This window comes from Corythoichthys intestinalis, chromosome 13 (genome assembly GCF_030265065.1).
Source record: "Corythoichthys intestinalis isolate RoL2023-P3 chromosome 13, ASM3026506v1, whole genome shotgun sequence".
Classification (NCBI taxonomy): Eukaryota; Metazoa; Chordata; class Actinopteri; order Syngnathiformes; family Syngnathidae; genus Corythoichthys; species Corythoichthys intestinalis.
The window spans coordinates 4,923,122-4,942,477 of record NC_080407.1 but is presented as its reverse complement, the minus strand read 5'-3'; the positions used below and the strand labels follow the sequence as shown (position 1 = coordinate 4,942,477).

The window sequence follows — 19,356 nt, the reverse complement described above, 5'->3', positions numbered from 1 at the left end:
AAAAAAACTTAAGTAATAGTACTAGGGCTGCAGCTATCGAATATTTTAGTAATCGAGTAATCGACTGAAAATTCTATGGATTAATCGAGTAATGGGATAAAACATATATATTTTTAGATGAAGAGCAATTATGAATATACATGAGAAAACAAGACATTTCATCTAATATTGAACCATTTTCAGTCAATCAATGTCTTTATTTTCGATGTACATTGTTGAAAACAGCCAACAATTGCATCTCAGATGTAACTAGAATAAAAAAAAAGACTAATTCACTGCTTTCACGAGAAAAACTTTTAGATCTTATTAAAAATATATATATATATGTATATATTTCTTACCTAAAAATGCCATTACACTTGATAACACACATCACTTAAAAGTTAGGATTTTTTCCCACGTTTCAATTGAATTTCTGTTTGTGTCAAGGAGGGTTGTTCCGATCATGTTTTTTTGCTCCCGATCCGATCCTGATCGTTTTAGTTTGATTATCTGCCGATCCCGATTTTTCCCGATCCGATTGCTTTTTTTTTTTGCTCCCAATTCAATTCCAATCATTCCCGATAATTTTTCCCGATCATATACATTTTGGCAATGCATTAAGAAAAAAATGAATAAAATGAATAAATGAATAAAACTCGGACAAATATATACATTCAACATACTGTACATAAGTACTGATTATGACTATTATGACAATAAATCCTCAAGATGGCATTTACATTATTAACATTCTTTCTGTGAGAGGGAGCCACGGATAGAAAGGCTTGTAATTCTTAAAGGATAAATGTGACTTTGAATATTGTGACTAAATATTGCCATCTAGTGTATTTGTTGAGCTTTCAGTAAATTATACTGTAGCCATGCCCAAATGCATGATGGGAAGTGCAACCATGACTGTGCGTGGTGGTACCAATTGATATATCTTCTCTGCGTTGGGAAATAACATAGGGTGTTAAGAAAAAGATCAACTACTACCTTTCTTCCCCACTTTGCTTCCCACGATATGTCTAATTGTTGAGAGAGGGATTATAAGGCTTTAGCCAACTGAAAAGGCTCCAAAGGCTGCCAAAATTCACTCTACTCATTTTACGCTGCCTTTTAGCTCTATATATAGGTAAAACGGCGCCATTATAGATTGAACGCGACAATGCGTGAGTGGGTCGTGCAGCGCATGCGTTAATTGCGTTAAATATTTTAACGTGATTAATTTTTTAAAAATTAATTACCCCCATTAACGCGATAAATTTGATAGCCCTACTTTAAGCCAAAACGAAAGACTCTAGATGAGTGTAAGACAATTTGTCTGTAACGTTAAATACAACTAGAAAACGATTTAATTAATATATATATATATATATATATATATATATATATATATATATATACATACAAAAAAAAGGCATGTCTGATCTTTTTTTGCCGATTCCGATACTTTGAAAATGACGTGATCGGACCCCATCCCGATCGATCGGGACATCTTAAGTGTCAAGCTATTTTTAAGTTCTAGTTAAGTTTTAAGTTAGTCTAAACTGTAAGTCCTGATAGGATTTTGAGTTTTTGCAGTGTTCAAAATAAATGTATGATACAGGCTGTATTGGAGCACATTAGGGACCAGTGCTACTTGGTGTTTTATCCAGCAATGGCTACTGAGCTAAAATTGATAGTTAGCATTATTAAGTATTTATTTTACACCCTCATCACTCCACAACGCTGTTATGTTAAAGCCTGTATGTAAGGCACGTTAGCCACGCATCGACAGTGGTCATAATTAATAGAAACCTAGCCCTCCGCAGGGCTAATGTTACGTGAGCTAGTGACAGTAACGTTAATCTTATTTATTCGCGCTTAGCGCTCTACTGCCTTAAGATGGCGGCTGTTTACTACCGCTGCTGACTCTGTCATTTCGCATCTAGTTCAACATACATGTGATCTCTATGAGACGCATCAGACGCTACCTGCTACCAACGTAGCATCATGCGGGCTAGTTTTTAGCAACGTCGGCGTCTTTTGTAGCGGGTGTCGGCTGCAGTACGTTTTTTTACTTCTTCCTCTACACACGTGAAATCAGAGCATTGTCCCGCATTAAAAGTAGTCCGAGCAAAACGTGATGCTTAGAGCTATCAAAATAAACGATTACTCGAGGTGAATTAAATTACTCGGATCAGTTTTTAAACTCGAGTTACTCGAGTTGCTTGAGTATTCGTTTCAGCTCTAAATGGTACGGATACAAAAAATGACTTAGTAAAAGTGCAAAAGTATTTTCTCCTGATGCAAAATTGTGTTATGTATTTAAAACTGTGCAGCCTGGAAAAAACAAGTAATAACATTGACTGCACTGTAAACAGAAACTTAACAAGCTCAAAAAACTAAAAAAAAATTTGATTAATGGTGGATTGCAAGCAACTATCAGATGCATACCCCCACCTACTGTACAAGAGTGTCAAGCACCGATCTGAAGGCGCGCTGCTCTCACTGTTGTTTTCTATTAGTCAATACCTTGTTCACCTGACTTATCTGACTTGTACTCATGTTGTTGCCTCTTGTGCTCAATTACGTTATAGTTGCACGGGGATCATCGATATCACCGGAGGCATGAAAACTAAACTATCAATTTAAAACGGGAGAAAAACAAACAAAAGTAGCGTGTAACTCTGGTTACAATTTGAAAAGAAGTGGAGATACATGCTGGAAAATACAGTGAAGTAAAAAGTACCACTTCATATTTGTACTCAAGTAAAGTACAGATACACAAAAATGTACTTATGTACAGTAACGATGTACTTTTACCGGCGCGTTCACAGCCAGTCTGAATCCTCAAAAGCGCTATTCCGATTGTTACGAGACCTCTCCAAGTGAATTCCCGGACCACAAACAATCTTTTTCTCTTTTACTTTCTCCCGCAGTAATCCAGTTTGGCTTCGTCTCGCTCTTCGTGGCCTCGTTCCCGCTAGCTCCCCTTTTCGCCTTGCTGAACAACGTAATCGAGATCCGACTGGACGCCAAGAAGTTTGTCACAGAGCTCCGACGGCCGGTCGCCGTCCGCGCCAAAGATATCGGTAAATCTGGATCATCCCGATTTGGAGGACATGCTATCATTGTTACAACAATAAATCCTGGCGGCAAAATTAGGAAATAGCGGTTTTGGGTTTGTAATCTTTCTGACAAAACAGACTAATTTTGAATTCTCTGAAATTCCCCTTTTTTTAGTCTTGGATAATGTGTCATGTGACACTTAAACTTTGACCGATTTCGATTTCGTCAGGGTTCGTCGATGCTTAAGGCTGTGTGTGTGTGTGTGTGTCACAGTAGATTTCACACTTTTGATGCTACGACATTAAATTAACTCTGCACTGTTTTTGCTCTTCATTTTCTACTGGATTAACCTCATATATTTTTCCATTAACCATTGTTTTCTTCCACAGGGATATGGTACAACATACTGAGTGGCATGGGCAAATTCTCAGTCATCATAAATGTAAGTAAAGGCAATTTCTTTTAACTCTAGGATCAAACGTTAAATCTCTGCCATCCTCCCAGTTCAAATGGATTGCACGTCTACTAGTGATAAACTAATTTAAATTCACAGCAGACTGGACGTCGATCATACAGTGGGGCAAATAAGTATTTAGTCAACCACTAATTGTGCAAGTTCTCCCACTTGAAAATTTTAGAGAGGCATGTAATCGTCAACATGGGGAAACCTCAACCTTGAGAGACAGAATGTGGGAAAAAAAGCCCAGAAAATGACATTGTTTGATTTTTAAAGAATTTATTTGCAAATCATGGTGGAAAATAAGTATTTGTTCAATACCAACAATACTTTGTTATGTACCCTTTGTTGGCAATAACGGAGGCCAAACGTTTTCTGTAACTCTTCACAAGCTTTTCACACACTGTTGCTGGTATTTTGGCCCATTCCTCCATGCAGATCTCCTCTAGAGCAGTGATGTTTTGGGGCTGTCGTTGGGCAACACGGACTTTCAACTCCCTTCGCAGAATTTTGATGGGGTTGTCATGCTGAAAGACCCAGCCACGTCTCATCTTCAATGCCCTTGCTGATGGAAGGAGAATTTCGCTCAAAATCTCGCGATACATGGCCCCATTCATTCTTTCCTTTACACCAGGCATGTCCAAAGTCCGGCCCGGGGGCCAAATGCGGCCCGTGGTCAAATTTCATCTGGCCCCCAGCCTCTGTCATAAAATCAATAACGTCTGGCCCGCACACAGACTTAATAAATTGGTCAGCAGTACTGCAACCAGCATATGAAGTAGCTTACACACGAAATGCTGCTCCTCATTTACCCACTAAAAGGCAGCAGCACTTTTATTGCCAAATGTATTACATTTGATACACCTAAAATTTCATGATTTTGAGACTAATTTAGAATTTTGACATTTCTTTTTGAAAAAAAAAATGATGGTTGCAAGTCAACACATGCATCTGCTGGTTCCATGAGAAAAAAACATGATTTGGCATGGGTTATAGATATTAGAGCGCTTATAACAACATATTCATTTTGACTTTTCTTTTTACAAATTTGAAAAATATGTTTCATTAGGACCTTATTTTCCACATTTTGTGATTCTCTGATAACTGCGTCATGTGTCAAGTATTTAAGGGCTAAGCAACATTACCCCATGTGACCCATTACTTCCATTTTCTAAAATGGAGACAATCAACAACAACAACAAAAAGAAAGATGACTGTGACGGCCGATGCTTCAAGTATAGGTGGAAATTAGACTATTTCTTCACTAAAATACGCAACAACTGCATCTTGCCTCATTTGTAAAGAGACAGTCGCTGTTTTTAAAGATTTCAATGTGAGGCGATATTACCAAACAAGACACGCCGACATGTACGACAAGATTACAGGGAAGATACGTAGCGAGAAATTGAAGCAACTTGAAACTAGTTTAATTTTACAGCAGCAGCATTTCGCAAGAACCCGAGAGTCGAAAGAGAACGCCACAAAGGCTAGTTGCAAGATTGTTGAAATGATTCATTAAAAAAAATAATATAGCAATGTGACACACAGAATGGCTTGCTAAAATTTGCTTCAATATATTGTTCAACGTAAAGGACGTCAGCCAAGGTCGGCCCCCCACATTTTTACCACACCAAATCTGGCCCCCTTTGCAAAAAGTTTGGACTCCCCTGCTTTACACCAAACAATTTACTTATTGCAGATTCAGTCTTCCCAGCCTGGTGCAGGTCTACAATTTTGTCTCTGGTGTCCTTCGACAGCTCTTTGGGCTTGGCCATCGTGGAGTTTGAAGTGTGACTGACTGAGGTTGTGGACAGGTGTCTTTTATACCGATAATGAGTTAAAACAGGTGCCATTAATACAGGTAACGAGTGGAGACTCGTTAGACCTCGTTAGAAGAAGTTAGACCTCTGACAGTCAGAAATCTTGCTTGTTCGTAGGTGACCAAATACTTATTTTCAACTCTAATTTGGGAATAAATTCTTTAAAAATCAAACAAATGTGTTTTTCTGTTTTTTTTCCACATTCTGTCTCTCATGGTTGAGGTTTACCCATGTTGACAATTACAGGCCTCTCTAATCTTTTCAAGTAGAAGAACTTGCACAATTGGTGGTTGACTAAATACTTATTTGCCCCACTGTACATCGTCCATACATTGTTCCCACTGCTGTTGTTTGCATGTTTACTTTCAATCAAAGCAGAATTTTCCGGCGCGAAAAACCTGAGCAACCTGCTTACGCGGGACTGCGAGGAGCTGCAATTTAAGACACCCTGAGCGGATTTTGGCAAAGGGAGCGAATTCCCCTAGGCCTAAGGGCTGTAGTTTGAAAACAAGAAAAGCTAAGCCTACATAAAGAGACACGCACCGGTCATGCCTCGGAAAGTTATGTACATTGGAAAAGTCAGAAGCCAAGTTGAGCCTTGAGCGACGAAGATGCGAATTCCCCCATCACGAGTGCTTAAATCAGTTCTTCTCATTTTAGATACGTCTTCAAATCTCACGTCGCCTTCTGTTGAAAAGAAAATTACCATCTTTTCCAGTGGGAAAACTCACAATCTTCCCTTTTTCGAACTCACTAAATTGACGCCATTTCTTTACTCTTGAGGCCTTTGTGATATCCTTCACGTCGGACTTCATCCCCCGCCTGGTCTACCAATACATGTACAGCCAATCGGGGACCATGCACGGCTTCATCGACCACACGCTCTCCTACTTCAACGTGTCCAACTTTAAACCCGGCACGGCGCCGCAGAACTCCCACCACGGCGACGTCACCGTGTGCAGGTAAAGGAGGAAAAACAACCAAAAAAAATAACATCAAGCGTTGATTCCGCGTCACTGTTTTATAATAGTGGACGGACAGCAGAATCTTGACCCGTACTTACATAAGAAAGCAAAAAGTGACATTACAAGAATGCCAGTCTTTGTGCCAGTGCATGTCTCAGGCATGATGTGTCTGGAAATCTTACGAGCGTGAAATCAGCGGTTAATGGCTCTCATAAGGGTCCGAGTGTGTACTTCGGTGTTTTCAGCGGGGCCCCGAGGCTCAAGGCAAACGGTTCACGCCTTGGGCCCGCCGTGTCAAACGACCAAGACACTTCGTTTCTTTGTCTGGTCCATAGCCAATGATGGATGAATGTATGTGGGAAGGAGGAAACAGGGCAATGAGAGATTAAAGGGTGTCAAACAGTCATCTTGGGGATGAATGACTGAATAGATAAACATCCCAAAATGTAATGTATCATACGAGGGGTATTCAAAAAGTAATGCACCCAACTTCATTATGTACAAACAACTTATAATAGCAACATGTATTATACATCAAAAGCTAGGTACAAGTGTGAGGATTACATTTAGGGTTGTTCCGATCAGGTTTTTTTGCTCCCGATCCGATCCCGATCGTTTTAGTTTGAGTATCTGCCGATCCCGATATTTCCCGATCTGATTGCTTTTTTTTTGCTCCCGATTCAATTCCAATCATTCCCGATAATTTTTCCCGATCATATACATTTTGGCAATGCATTAAGAAAAAAATGAATAAAACTCGGACGAATATATACATTCAACATACATATATATTATGACAATAAATCCTCAAGATGGCACTTCCATTATTAACATTCTTTCTGTGAGAGGGATCCACGGATAGAAAGACTTGTGACTTTGTATATTGTGACTAAATATTGCCATCTCGTGTATTTGTTGAGCTTTCAGTAAATGATACTGAAGGCCATGCCCAAATGCATGATGGGAAGTGGAACCACGACTGCGCGTAGTGCTACCAATTGATATATCTTCTCTGCGTTAACATAAGGTGTTAAGAAAAAGATCAATTGCTACCTTGCTTCCCCACATTGCTTCCCATGATATTTCTAATCGTAGGGAGAGGGATTGTAAGGGTTTAGCCAATTAAAAAAAGGCTCCAAAGGCTGCCAAAATTCACTCCACTCATTTAATGCTGCCTTCTATCTCTCTGTATAGGTAAAACGGCGCCATTACAGATTGAGCGCGACATTGCGTGAGTGGGTCGTGCAGCGCATGCATTAATTGCGTTAAATATTTTAACGTGATACTTTTTTTAAAAATTAATTACCGCCGTTATTGGGATAAATTTGTTAACCCTACTTTAAGCCTAAACTAAAGACTCTGGATAAGTGTAACATATTATGTCTGTTAACGTTAAATACAATTAGAAAACGATTTAATTAAAAAAAAAAAAAAAAATTTTTAAAAAGGCATGGTCGATTTTTATTATGATTTGATTTTTGATTATGATTTTTATTTTTTTGCCCATTCAGATACTTTGAAAATGACGTGATCGGTCCCGATGCCGATTGATCGGGACATCTCTAATTTTTACATTTAGGCACTCCTGCAATCGTCACACTTTTTCTGTTACAAACTGACCTGGCCCCTCATCAGAGAAGGGAAAAGTTATGTGGCCCTCACAGGAAAAAGTTTGGGGACACCTGGTCTATGGTATCATCCTTGTAGACATTTCCAGCCGGTTGTGAATCCTCAGAGGGGTTTCTCCCTCTGCAACAAGGAATTCAATTACAGTTCTTTGTTTCTGACAAGCTTCAAGAGGGGCAGCCATTTTGGAAGCTAGTTCAAGCTTTAAAAATCTGAAAATAAGAAAAACAAATATAACAATCGCAAAAAGGTGTCCTATCATGTTTATGCCAAATATAAACAAGATTGGTAAAATCCTGTACGAGCAATGCACTTGAATGCATTACTTTTTGAATGCCCCTCGTAGTAACTACAAAATGTAATTTATGGAGAAATTGCTTTGCTCTCGCATGTCCACTTTTTGGGGGCATTTTTTGGGCCGTCATTTGCAGCCAATTAATTAATTTCGGGTCACTTGTAAATGGGAGAATTGCTTTGCAAAGTATCCCCACAAATAAACAAAGTTAGTGAAGATATGTCTTCATGCGAGTGAGTGACTGGATGATGAAAAAGGAGTCTTCCTTATGCATGACTGTATAAGGAGATGGAACACGCATTCACACACTTATTTCTATAGTCTATTCTAGCTTTAGTGGTCTATTCATAGAGGAGTGTGTGACTGCGCAAACCTGGGAATCAGACCTTCACTGTAGAGTGAGGTGAAGATTATAGCTTCTTTTTCTGTTGTTCTTGTGGCACAAGCTAAGCTGCAGTGCTATGAAAAAATATCCGAAACCTTTGGAATTTCTCACATTTCTGCATATAATCACCATCAAATGTGATCTGATCCTTGTCGAAATCACACAGATGAAAAAACTGTCTGCTTTAACTAAAACCACTCAAACATTAATAGGTTTTCATATTTTAATAGGGATAGTATGCAAACAACGACAGAAGAGGGAAAAATAAGTAAGTGAACTATCACATTTAATATTTTGTGACATCCCCTCCTCCCCTTTTTTGGCATCAATAATTTCCCCCAGACGGTTCCTGTCGCTGCAGATCAGTCTGGCATCGTTTAGGAACAATCTTGGCCAATTCTTCTCGAACAAAACTGCTGTAGTACAGTCAGATTCCTGGAATGTCTAGCATTAATCGCTGTCTTTAGGTCATGCCACAGCATCTCAATGGGGTTGAAGTCTGGACTTTGACTTGCCACTCCAGAACAAACCATTCTGAAGTTGATTTACTTCTGTTTTTTCGATCATTGTCTTGTTGCAGCTTCCATTCTCTTTTTAGCTTCAACTGTCTGACAGACGACCTCTGGTTTTCCAGCAAAACATCCTGATAAACTTTTAAATTAATTTTTCCATTAATGATGGCAAGTTGGCCAGGCCCTGAGGCAGCAAAACAGCCCCGAATCATGATGCTCCCTCCACAATACTTCACGGTGGAGATGAGGTGTTAATGTTGGTGAGCTGTTCCATTTTTCCTCCACACATGACGCTGTGTTTTACTCCCAAACAATTCAACTTTGGTTTCATCAGTCCACAAAATATTTGGCCAAAACGTCCGTGGAGTGTCCAAGTGCTTTTTTGCGAACATTAAACGAGCAACTATGTTTTTATTAGACAGCAGTGGCTTCCTCCCTGGAGTCCTCCCAAGAACACCATTCTTGGCTATAGTTTTACATATAGTTGATGTGTGCACAGAGATATTAAACTCTGGCAGTGATTTTTGTAAGTCTTTAGCAGACACTTAAGGTTTCTTTTTTACCTCTCTGAGTATTCTACGCTGAACTCTTGGCATCCTCGTTGGTGGGCGGCCACTCCTTGGGAGAGAAGCAACAGTGTCAAACCCTCTCCATTTGGAGACAACTTCTCTGACTGTCGATTGATGAACATCCATACGTTTAGAGATGGTTTAGTATTCTTTCCCAGCTTTGTACAAATCAACAATCCTTGATCACAGGTCTTTAGACAGCTCTTTTGACCAAGCCATGATGCACATCAGACAATGTTTCTCATCAAGACAATTCTTACCCGGTGTGTGTTTTATAGTGGGCAGGGCAGCTTTAAACCACTCATCAGTGATTAGGCACACAACAGACTTGAAATTTTTTGTAAAAATTGGTTTCAATTGCTCTTTGTCTCCTTAGGCAGAGGGTTCACTTACTTATTTTCCCCCTTCTGTCATTGTCATTAAAATATGAAAACCTATAAATGTCCGGGTAGTTTTAGTTAAAGCAGACACTGTATTTTCATCTGTGTGATTTTGCGAAGATCAGATCACATTCGATGGCGATTTTACGCGGAAATGTGAGAAATTTTAAGAGGTTCAGATACTTTTTTCATACCACTGTACTGTAGATAAACATGCGGCAGCAAAAACATTTAAAAAAGTGGAAAGTATCCAATTTTGTTCTATTCGAAGTCATTTGATAATGAGTGTCAAAGCGATTAAACATCAGAAAAATGATTCAATTTATTAAAAAAGATTATTTCTGCTGGGATGCACATGATAAAATTTTCATTTCTCTTTTTTTTTTGTCTCCACATGGGAGATGTTTGCCATTAATGACACATGTGGTCAGGACAATCCTGATAAAATGCAGGAAAAGAGGACACTTTTAATGAAGTTGTTTAGAAGGCAAGTTTGAATATGCAGTCATCAAACTGTCAATTAAAGTGCATGTGACAACATAAAAAAAAAATCTTAGCATTATTATGTCAATTAGAATCCTATATTGAGACGATTCGCCTATATACAACAATTTGGCAAGGCGCAGATGACGAGAAATTAGTCTTTCAATCTGTCATTTAGCCCCTGCCTGTCATTATAGCGCTCTAGCATCCCCAGCTTGAGGATGAGGTCGGCAGGGCACGATTTCATCTGATTTAGATTTCAGCCCATTGAGGGGGAATTATTCAGAACGAGGAAAATGCGACAAAGAGAGCAGCAAAATGTCATTGTTTCAATCGCTCTACTCCAATATTTTTACAGGATATTCTTTTTATCTAAGTATTTTTTCCCCGATTGCTTAATAAATGGTATGGTCACGACAAATAGTCTTGTGCTATATGAAATATCAAATATTCAAAATGTATTTATTCAGTACGACATGGCAAAATTACACCATAATGGTCAAAATTGTCCACTTCTTGCACCTCCCGAATTATATTTTATGCCACCGGAGTTAGTCTGGCTTTTATCATTTTCCTGCCTCGGCTTCGGAGAGCGTAAACAAACCAGGAGTCGTGACAGCTAGCTGACATGCTACCTCGAACTGAGCGGCGATTCCAAGTCTTATTCATGCCCTTTGAAGCGAAAAATCCCACAAAACTACCCTGGATCAATGCACACGGTGGAGGGTTGTTGATTGTCTTCATGGATCGGCAATCCCCCTGGCGGCGAACGAGTTACAGCTCGTCGTTTCCCTGCTCCGGGCAGGTGAGCTTGTTTGCAGGGGAAGTAGCTGGAGAATAAGTGTGGCATTCTCGGTGGACAAGGAGCATTGTCAGCCACAAAATGCAAGCCACCTCCATATTAAAACATGTGCCATGATCCCAGTATATGACATAATACAAAACACTGTTTCCTTGTAAGTCCAATGGTCCCACAGTTGTCGGACTTGTTTTGGCCAATCTCGGGGTGAACGGGAACTTTTTGAAACCCAAAAAGGCTCTCTCTGGTGCAGCAACAAAACCCTGCAGCACATTTGGCTGGCGTGATGCGAAAAATACGTTCTCAACCTGAGACTGGAGCCAGACGTCACTCATTTTCATGGCACGGGATTTAAAAAATTGAATAAATAAAACGATTGCTTCCACACACATTCAAGCGGTCCATTTCATTCAGGAGCATAAAATACAGCGTGAAATATGAAGTACACATGCACAAACAGTGAATGTTGTCCCTATGCTCCAGGTATAAAGACTACAGAGAACCCCCTTGGTCTCCAGATGCGTATCACTTCTCCAAACAGTACTGGTGCGTCCTGGCAGCGAGATTGGCTTTCGTCATCCTTTTCCAGGTATTAGCACTTTTTTACAGGCTGGTGAGGATGTTGTTCAAGTGTACTTCATTAAGTCCACTGAGTGTTGGTGAGCCATTCATTCCTAATGTCTTATGTCATTGAGTGCATGGAAAGAGTAAGGAACAAGTTAACGTGATAATGAGGGCATTCTGTGTGTGATTGCATCACATGTGGACCAAATGTTTTTCTGAACTGTTGTTCTTTGGTTCCCGTAGAACTTGGTGATGTTCCTAAGCTTAGTAGTGGCTTGGGTGATTCCAGATATCCCCAAAACTATCGTGGAGCAGCTGAAACGAGAAAAGAAACTGCTGGTCGACCTCTTCCTACGGGAGGAGAAGGACAAATTTCAGCTCATCCAGAGCCTCTTCGCCAAGGACGCCTCAGTACCACAAGGCGGGCACGTCATCCCCCTTCCGGGGCGCTACAGCACCTTACCCCAGTGTGCGACGCAGGCGCCGGTCGGGGACGACGGAGGAGGGCCCAGGGCGAGGTGCAGGGCGGCCAGTTTCAATTTGTACACTAGGAAGTTTCCGACGTCACCCAGAAATGAAAATTCCAGACACACAGCTGTGTGATCACATTTTTTCGGATTCAATTAAATGTGTTGACCTGAACAAGTGTTATTTAATTTTGTTTACTTCAGTGAAGCTTATAGCTTCATTGCGTAATAAGCAATAATACTGTATTAGGCTGAAAAACATTTTAAAAGACAAGTAGGATGTCTTAAATTATGGACCGTGGATACATCATAAAAACATCATTGTAACTTTAGCACTAGTTGATCCAGATGTATCCAAAACAAGTGGACTCCTGTGGATTTTTTTTCCTCTGATAAATGAATGGATGGATTTTGTCTCAGTGAACCTTCATGGAATATTACTGCTTCATGTGCTTAATAATGCTCTTTGTATATATTTATTTTGAAAGGGAACTCGTAGCAACAACAGATTCTATAGACGTATGTATTGTTAGTGGCAGCAATCACTTCTGTTTACATTGACTGTCTCGTTTTGTTGCCACTCATTGTTTTTCCAGTACGCTTATGACCCTCCACGTTCGACACGGTAAGATTATACGCCAATTTGCTCAAGTGATGTTTGATGCTATTTACTCTCAACTCTTTTTAGAATGTGAACATTTGTTACTGCCCTGAAACTGTGCACACAGAGTTCCTCATCGGAGCATTCAAGCACACGGTTTTCATTCATTTGACTTAATTGAGAGTATTCACTGTTTTGTTTATGCCCATGTTAAGTCATAAGAACACGCTGCAAAATGTCACTTGTGTTTCCGAGGCCTTGTAAGTGCTCTTGTTTTGTCATGACATAACAGAACGCCTGTGTTCTTACTTACTAATAAGAAGCAGACTGTTACATTCGTTCTGTAGTTTAGATTGATTTATAATGAGCACATTGTAACTGTGGTACATGCTTAAGATTATGTACTGTAGGCATACATGAATACACAATTTTTAGATGTCCTATTGGAACATTATTGTGAATTGCTTTTTATCTCATTATTATCTTTTTCGATTTAATTTCTGCGTTTCTTAAAAGGAAAGTCCAAAAGGGTTTTAAATTGAGACTCAAATGAAGACAATACAGCGATATGTTATCATATAACATGTAACCTGTAAGCAAATACAGTACTGTGCTGCAATTCTGTCAGTTAATGCTCAATTTCTCCCAGAAAATGATAGCAATTAGAAGTCCTTTGGTTGTAATATCTACATTTATTTTGCTTGCAATGAAAAAACACAAACGAGAATGGGAAAGAAAATTAAATCATCATTTTACACAAAAATATTGGCACCCTCAGCCTAACATTTGGTAGCACAACCTTTAGACAAAATAACTGCGAACAACCGCTTCCGGTATCCATCAGTGAGTTTCTTACAATGCTCTGCTGGAATTTTAGATCATTGTTCTTTGGCCAACTGCTCCAGGTCTCTGAGATTTGAAAGGCGGGGGACCACCCTGGATTCCGGGGGGTGGGACGAGGGCTCCTTTGCTGGGCTGCGGGAGGAGGGATGGGCTGTGCCACGCCCCCCCCAGGGCCCGCCTTCCCTTCCCTGGCTGGCTGGGTGGGGGCCGTGGCCCTTGGTCGGCGCCCGCATGGCGTCTCCGGTCGTCTGCGTGGCTGCTGCGTGCCCGGCGGGGCCCGCATGCAATGTTAGTGGGCGCGCTCAGGCGGGGGGTCCCGGTGCCAGGATTGGTGGCGGGGCGGCGCAGGGTCGGTCGCCAACGGGCTTACATTCACTAGGGATTCACACTATTACTGGGTTCTAAATCACAGAGATGATTTTTGTGCACTCTACCCCTTTCTATCAGTTAGCTTATAGACTCCCCCACCTTCTTCCCCCTCTTTCCCTGGTCAACAGGCCCCCCACATGGTGTCAACTGGAAATACATTTAGCTGACGATAGCACCAACATATTAGTAGTTAGTGTAGTTAGGTGTTAAATGTATTTCTTGTTGTTGTGTTTCTTCTCTTTCTTCTGTTGTGTTTCTTTTCTTCTGTTCCCCCATAACCCCTTCCTGTTCGCTGTTTTGTCATAATAAATGAGGTATGTTGAATGATCACAAAGGGAGTATGTCAGACTCTCAATGCGAAACATTAAAACTGTTCAGACTATCCGGGCACATAGACTTCCATTCTCTGTGTCAAACAGCGGAGCAGGACAGGTTAAAAAAAATTTTTTTTTTAAATGAAGGGTGCCTTCTCCAAACTGCCATTTTCAGATCTCTCCACAAATGTACTGTGGGATTAAGGTCTGGGCTCATTGCTTGCCACTTTAGAAGTCTCCAGTGCTTTCCCTCAAACCATTTTCTAGTGCTTATTGAAGTTTGTTTTGGGTCATTGTCCTGCTGGAAGACCCATGAGCTCTGAGGGAGTGCCAGCTTTCTCACACTGGGCCCTACATTATGCTGCAAAAATTGTTGGTAGTCTTCAGACTTCATAATGCCATGCATACAGTCAAGCAGTCCAGAGCAAGAGGTAGCAAAGCAACCCCAAAACATCAGGGAAACTCCACCATGTTTGGCTGTGGGGATTGTGTTCTTTTCTTTCAAGGCGTCGTTTTTTTCCCCCTCGTAAACCCTGTGTTGATGCCTTTTCCCAAAAAGCTCTACTTTTTGTCTCATCTAACCAGAGAACATTCTTCCTAAACGTTTTTGGCTTTCTCAGGTAAGTTTTGGCAAACTCCAGCCTGGCTTTTGTATGTCAATGGGTCAGAAGTGGGGTCTTCCTGACTATCCTACCATAGAGTCCCTTTTCATTCATATGCTGATGGATAGTCAGGGTTGACACTGTTGTACTCTCGGACTGCGGGACAGCTTGAACTTGTTTGGATGTCGTCGAGTTTCTTATTCCACAATCCGCACAATCTTTCGTTGAAATCTCTCATCAATTTTCCTTTTCCGTCCACATCTAGGGAGGTTAGCCACAGTGCCATGGGCTTTACACTTATTGATGACAGTGTGCACAGTAGACACAGGAACGTACAGGTCTTTGGAAATGGACTTGTAGCCTTGAGATTGCCCATGCTTCCTTAAAATTTTGCTTCTCAAGTCTTCAGACAGTTCTTTGGTTTTCTTTCTTTTCTCCATGCTCAATGTGGTACACGCAAGGACACAGGAGACAGGTTGAGTCAACTTTAATCCATTTTAACTGGCTGCAAGTGTGATTTAGTTATTGCCACCACCTGTTATGTGCCACAGGTATGCAGAGGCGTAGCAAGGGTCCCCGGGGGCCCCAGGCAACAAGCAACATGGGGCCGTTCATGCGTGTGCAAGTACGGGGGACAGTTGGACTTGGAGCAATAGCATATTTAATAAAAGTATAATAACGCCACGGTCTCATAGATCGCTTTTTAGGACACTCAAAGTGCTTGGCTTCTACTACATTAGACATAAAACTACACTAACATAGTACACTCACCGCTGTCTGGCTTCCTTTTCTCCTCTTCTGCTTTTTTATTCTTTCTTTTGTCACTTCCAGAAGGATAAATTCTCTTTATTTTGGATATACGGCAATTTAAAAAAAAAAAGCTAAATCACCGCTCACTCTCACTCTGAGTCACGTGAGGGGCTGGGGGTGTGGAGCGAGTGGAGGGGCCCCTTCAGGGAACTCAGACACAAGGCTAAAGCTGCGTGTGCTAAATCTGTTGGCCCTTTGGGGGCCCTAGGCAATTGCCTGGTTTGCCTAATGGGACGTGATGCCTCTGCAGGTAAGTAACAGGTGCTGTTAATTACACAAATTAGAGATGCATCACATGATTTTTCAAAGGGTGCCAATACGTTTTTTCGGCCCATTTCTGGAGTTTTGAATTAAATGATGTTTTTTTTTTTCCCATTTGTTTTTTCATTGCAAGCAAAATAAAAGAAGCTATTACTATCAAAGCATTTGTAATTTCAATCATTTTCTTGGAGAAATTGAGCATTATCTGACAGAATTGCAGTGGTGCCAATTCTTTTGGCCTGCACTGTAGATACGAGCCTCCTATTGGATAATTACATCTCGCGGTCGTGGAACAGATGTTGGTCTATTTGACAAGGGTCATTCATCGAGCAGACAAAACTTTTAAGGAGATTGCAGAAACTACTAAAATTGGGGTAAGAGCTGTCCCATGCATTCTTGAAAACTGAAAGGATATCATTGTAACAGTGATTGGCGTTTAATTGGTCGCAAATTAGTCGCGTCGGTTGGCGTAATTTTTGCTTGCAGGTGTGTGCCAAACAATTCGTTTGAAATGCATTTTTCCCTCTCTAAAGATTAACATGACAGTTTCACCACTTACAAGCAAAAAACATGATTCAAACCTTGTTTCATTACAGTGCGAGATCACGTAATGTGTCATGTCAGCGTCTCATTTAGGAATATCACAGTGGGTTTGGCAACACGCTGATTGCGGCAATCCGTTTGTAATAGCTGTTCTTACGATTACCTCTTGCAGTGGAAAGAAATTGGCAAGAGAGTAAGAGAATAACAAAAGAAAGTGCTGCAGCGAAATGTAAGCAAAAGCACTCCTGCGAGTGATGTTGAATGAGGCCAAGTGCTTGCGAGGAGTTATGTGACAGGAAAAAGACCTTTCAGTTTATTTTACATGCAAATGCTTGTCGTTAATGTTGTACTGTTACATAAAATGCACTTTCCTTTCACCCACGATTAAAACTCTAATGCAATTTCGCATTGGAATGTGAATAATCCCAGTTCCAATGGATTGGACGTCTGTCGCCGTCCTTTTGCAATTTTTCTGTGACTTTTTACCAAGGACGTACATTTTTTGGTAGGGACCAGTGGCGGACTTGGCAATTTTGGGGCCTAAGGCAAACATATCCAGGGGCCCCTGTTGTGCCGAAAAATAGCCGCCCCGCGTGAAATGTCCCCCCTGACGGGAACGCTTATTTATAACCAGGGCCGGCCCAGCCTATACGCAGACTATGCAGCTGCATAGGGCCCCTGACCACTTGGGGGCCCCCAATCTAGTAATAGTTTTTTTTTTTTTTTAACTACAGTTTGCTTTATTTGACTTTTGTGAGTTTTGATACTTGATTACAAACTTAAAAAAAAAAAAAATAGAAGTTCTTCCTTAACTTCTTTCTTTCCTCTTTTAGAAAAAGGTTTGGCGCTATCTATTGTAAGTACTGACAATCATTTGGGGGGAGAAGTTTTAAGAATACAGTGCAACAAAATCTGATTAATATACAAAATATCGACGTATGGGTTGGATTGCATGTATAGGTTTCACAGTATACTGCAGGGGTCAGCAACCCTGGTCCTTGAGTGCCACTATCCAGCTTGTTTTCCATGTCTCCCTCCTTTGACACACCTGAATCAAATGATCAGCTTGTCAGCAAGCTCTGCAGGAGCCTGATAACGATCATGATTATTTGATTCAGGTGTGTTAAAGGAGGGAGACATGGAAAACAAGCTGGATAGTGGCACTCGAGGACCAGGGTTGCTGACCCCTGGTATACTGTGATGAAATGGTGGGCCAAAAATACGGGCCCTTTTGCATTATTTTGCTTAGGGCCTCCAAATGGCCTGGGCCGGCCCTGTTTATAACACTTTATTGAGCGTTAGTTGCTTTATTTATTTGTTTTTTTTATTATTGAGCGCCCACACGTCACTCGTACAGCTTTTTCTTACCAATTGATGGACATAGAAACGATTTTCTTGTACCATGAATATATGTATTATTTTACTCTGCTTGAACTAATAATTGTCATACCTGTGTGATTGTCATTGAGATATGGTCGTGAAAACATGTAGACTAATACATTTCTGTTCAAAGATGGTTATGTGGCCCAGTCCACGATTTGTTACTAAAATAAAGTACTAGTATTTTGTCTAATTTATTTATTTAAAACTGATTTTACAGTCGTAAATCCATTACTGTAATGCGTCCATGAAAACATTTGATGTTTTCACATCAATAAAGTGTTATAAATAACTGTCCTCGACAGGGGGGACATTTCACGCGGGGTGGCTATTTTTCGGCACAACACCCCTTTCATGGGTCAGGGGTTAAAAAGGTGAGAAGGGTGTGGAGGAAATATGTTCTGGTACACTAGGGCTATCCTAAACAACAAATTTTCTCCTGATTAGTCAGCCGACAAGTTTTACGATTAATCGACTAATCTAATAATTTTCTCTTTTTTTTTTTTTTTTTACTAATTTAGCACTGAAATTTTTGTTGACGCTTATTCACAAAACTATTTTGGAACACTTAAATTCTTTATTAAAGTACAAATAATCATGTAAATACCAATAATTAATCACAAATAAACAATGAGGTTAAATGCTGATAGCATTTACTAGTGCAAAAGAATGGAAAGTAAACTGATTCAGAACACTGACTTTGCCTTTCCAACATTATTCAAAACAATTAAAAAAAAAAAAAATCTAGCAATATTATTATAAGTATACTACTATATATAATAGTAGTATAATAATTATTCATTGCCAATCATATTTGTCATGAAGTGTCATTTGAAAGCTATTCTTAGTGTAGAATCTGTTGTATGTAGTATTTACTCAACATATTATCATATTAATTCTGAAGTATGTGGTATTTACTCCAGAAATCATTATTTATATGACGAACATACCGTGCTTTTGAAAACAGTCATTAAAAAATAAAAATGGGTTGACGATAAGCCTGAGAATGATCAATTTTCTCACTGCTCTATATCTATTTCAAGATTGCTTACGCGCCCGAGAGTCGGGCCAAACTGCCCGTGTGTGCGTGTGACATGCACGGACAGTGCGTGCATGCTATAGATCCATATAAACTTTGAATATAAGCCTAAACGGGAATTATTTATCAAATCAAAATATGATCTCCCTGGAATCCTAGGCTTGCGAATGACTGATGACAGCCAGCATGTGTAATTTGTTTTGATGCTTCTTGCGCCGCGCGTGTCTGACTGCGAA

At 40.3% G+C, this 19,356-nt stretch overlaps 1 protein-coding gene across 3 annotated transcripts in view; it reads left to right on the top strand.

The window, feature by feature from the left end:
- The window catches only part of ano2b (anoctamin 2b), a 64,641-nt gene extending 46,920 nt beyond the window's left edge, over positions 1-17,721 (top strand). For all 3 annotated transcript variants that reach the window (XM_057854405.1, XM_057854406.1, XM_057854407.1), the window contains 5 exons: positions 2,907-3,059; positions 3,426-3,478; positions 6,097-6,275; positions 11,811-11,916; positions 12,135-17,721. In XM_057854405.1, coding sequence (XP_057710388.1) covers positions 2,907-3,059; positions 3,426-3,478; positions 6,097-6,275; positions 11,811-11,916; positions 12,135-12,494 — 851 coding nt within the window. In that variant the 3' untranslated portion in view covers positions 12,495-17,721. The remainder of the gene's footprint in view (positions 1-2,906; positions 3,060-3,425; positions 3,479-6,096; positions 6,276-11,810; positions 11,917-12,134) is intronic.
- The last annotated feature ends 1,635 nt before the right edge of the window (positions 17,722-19,356 follow it).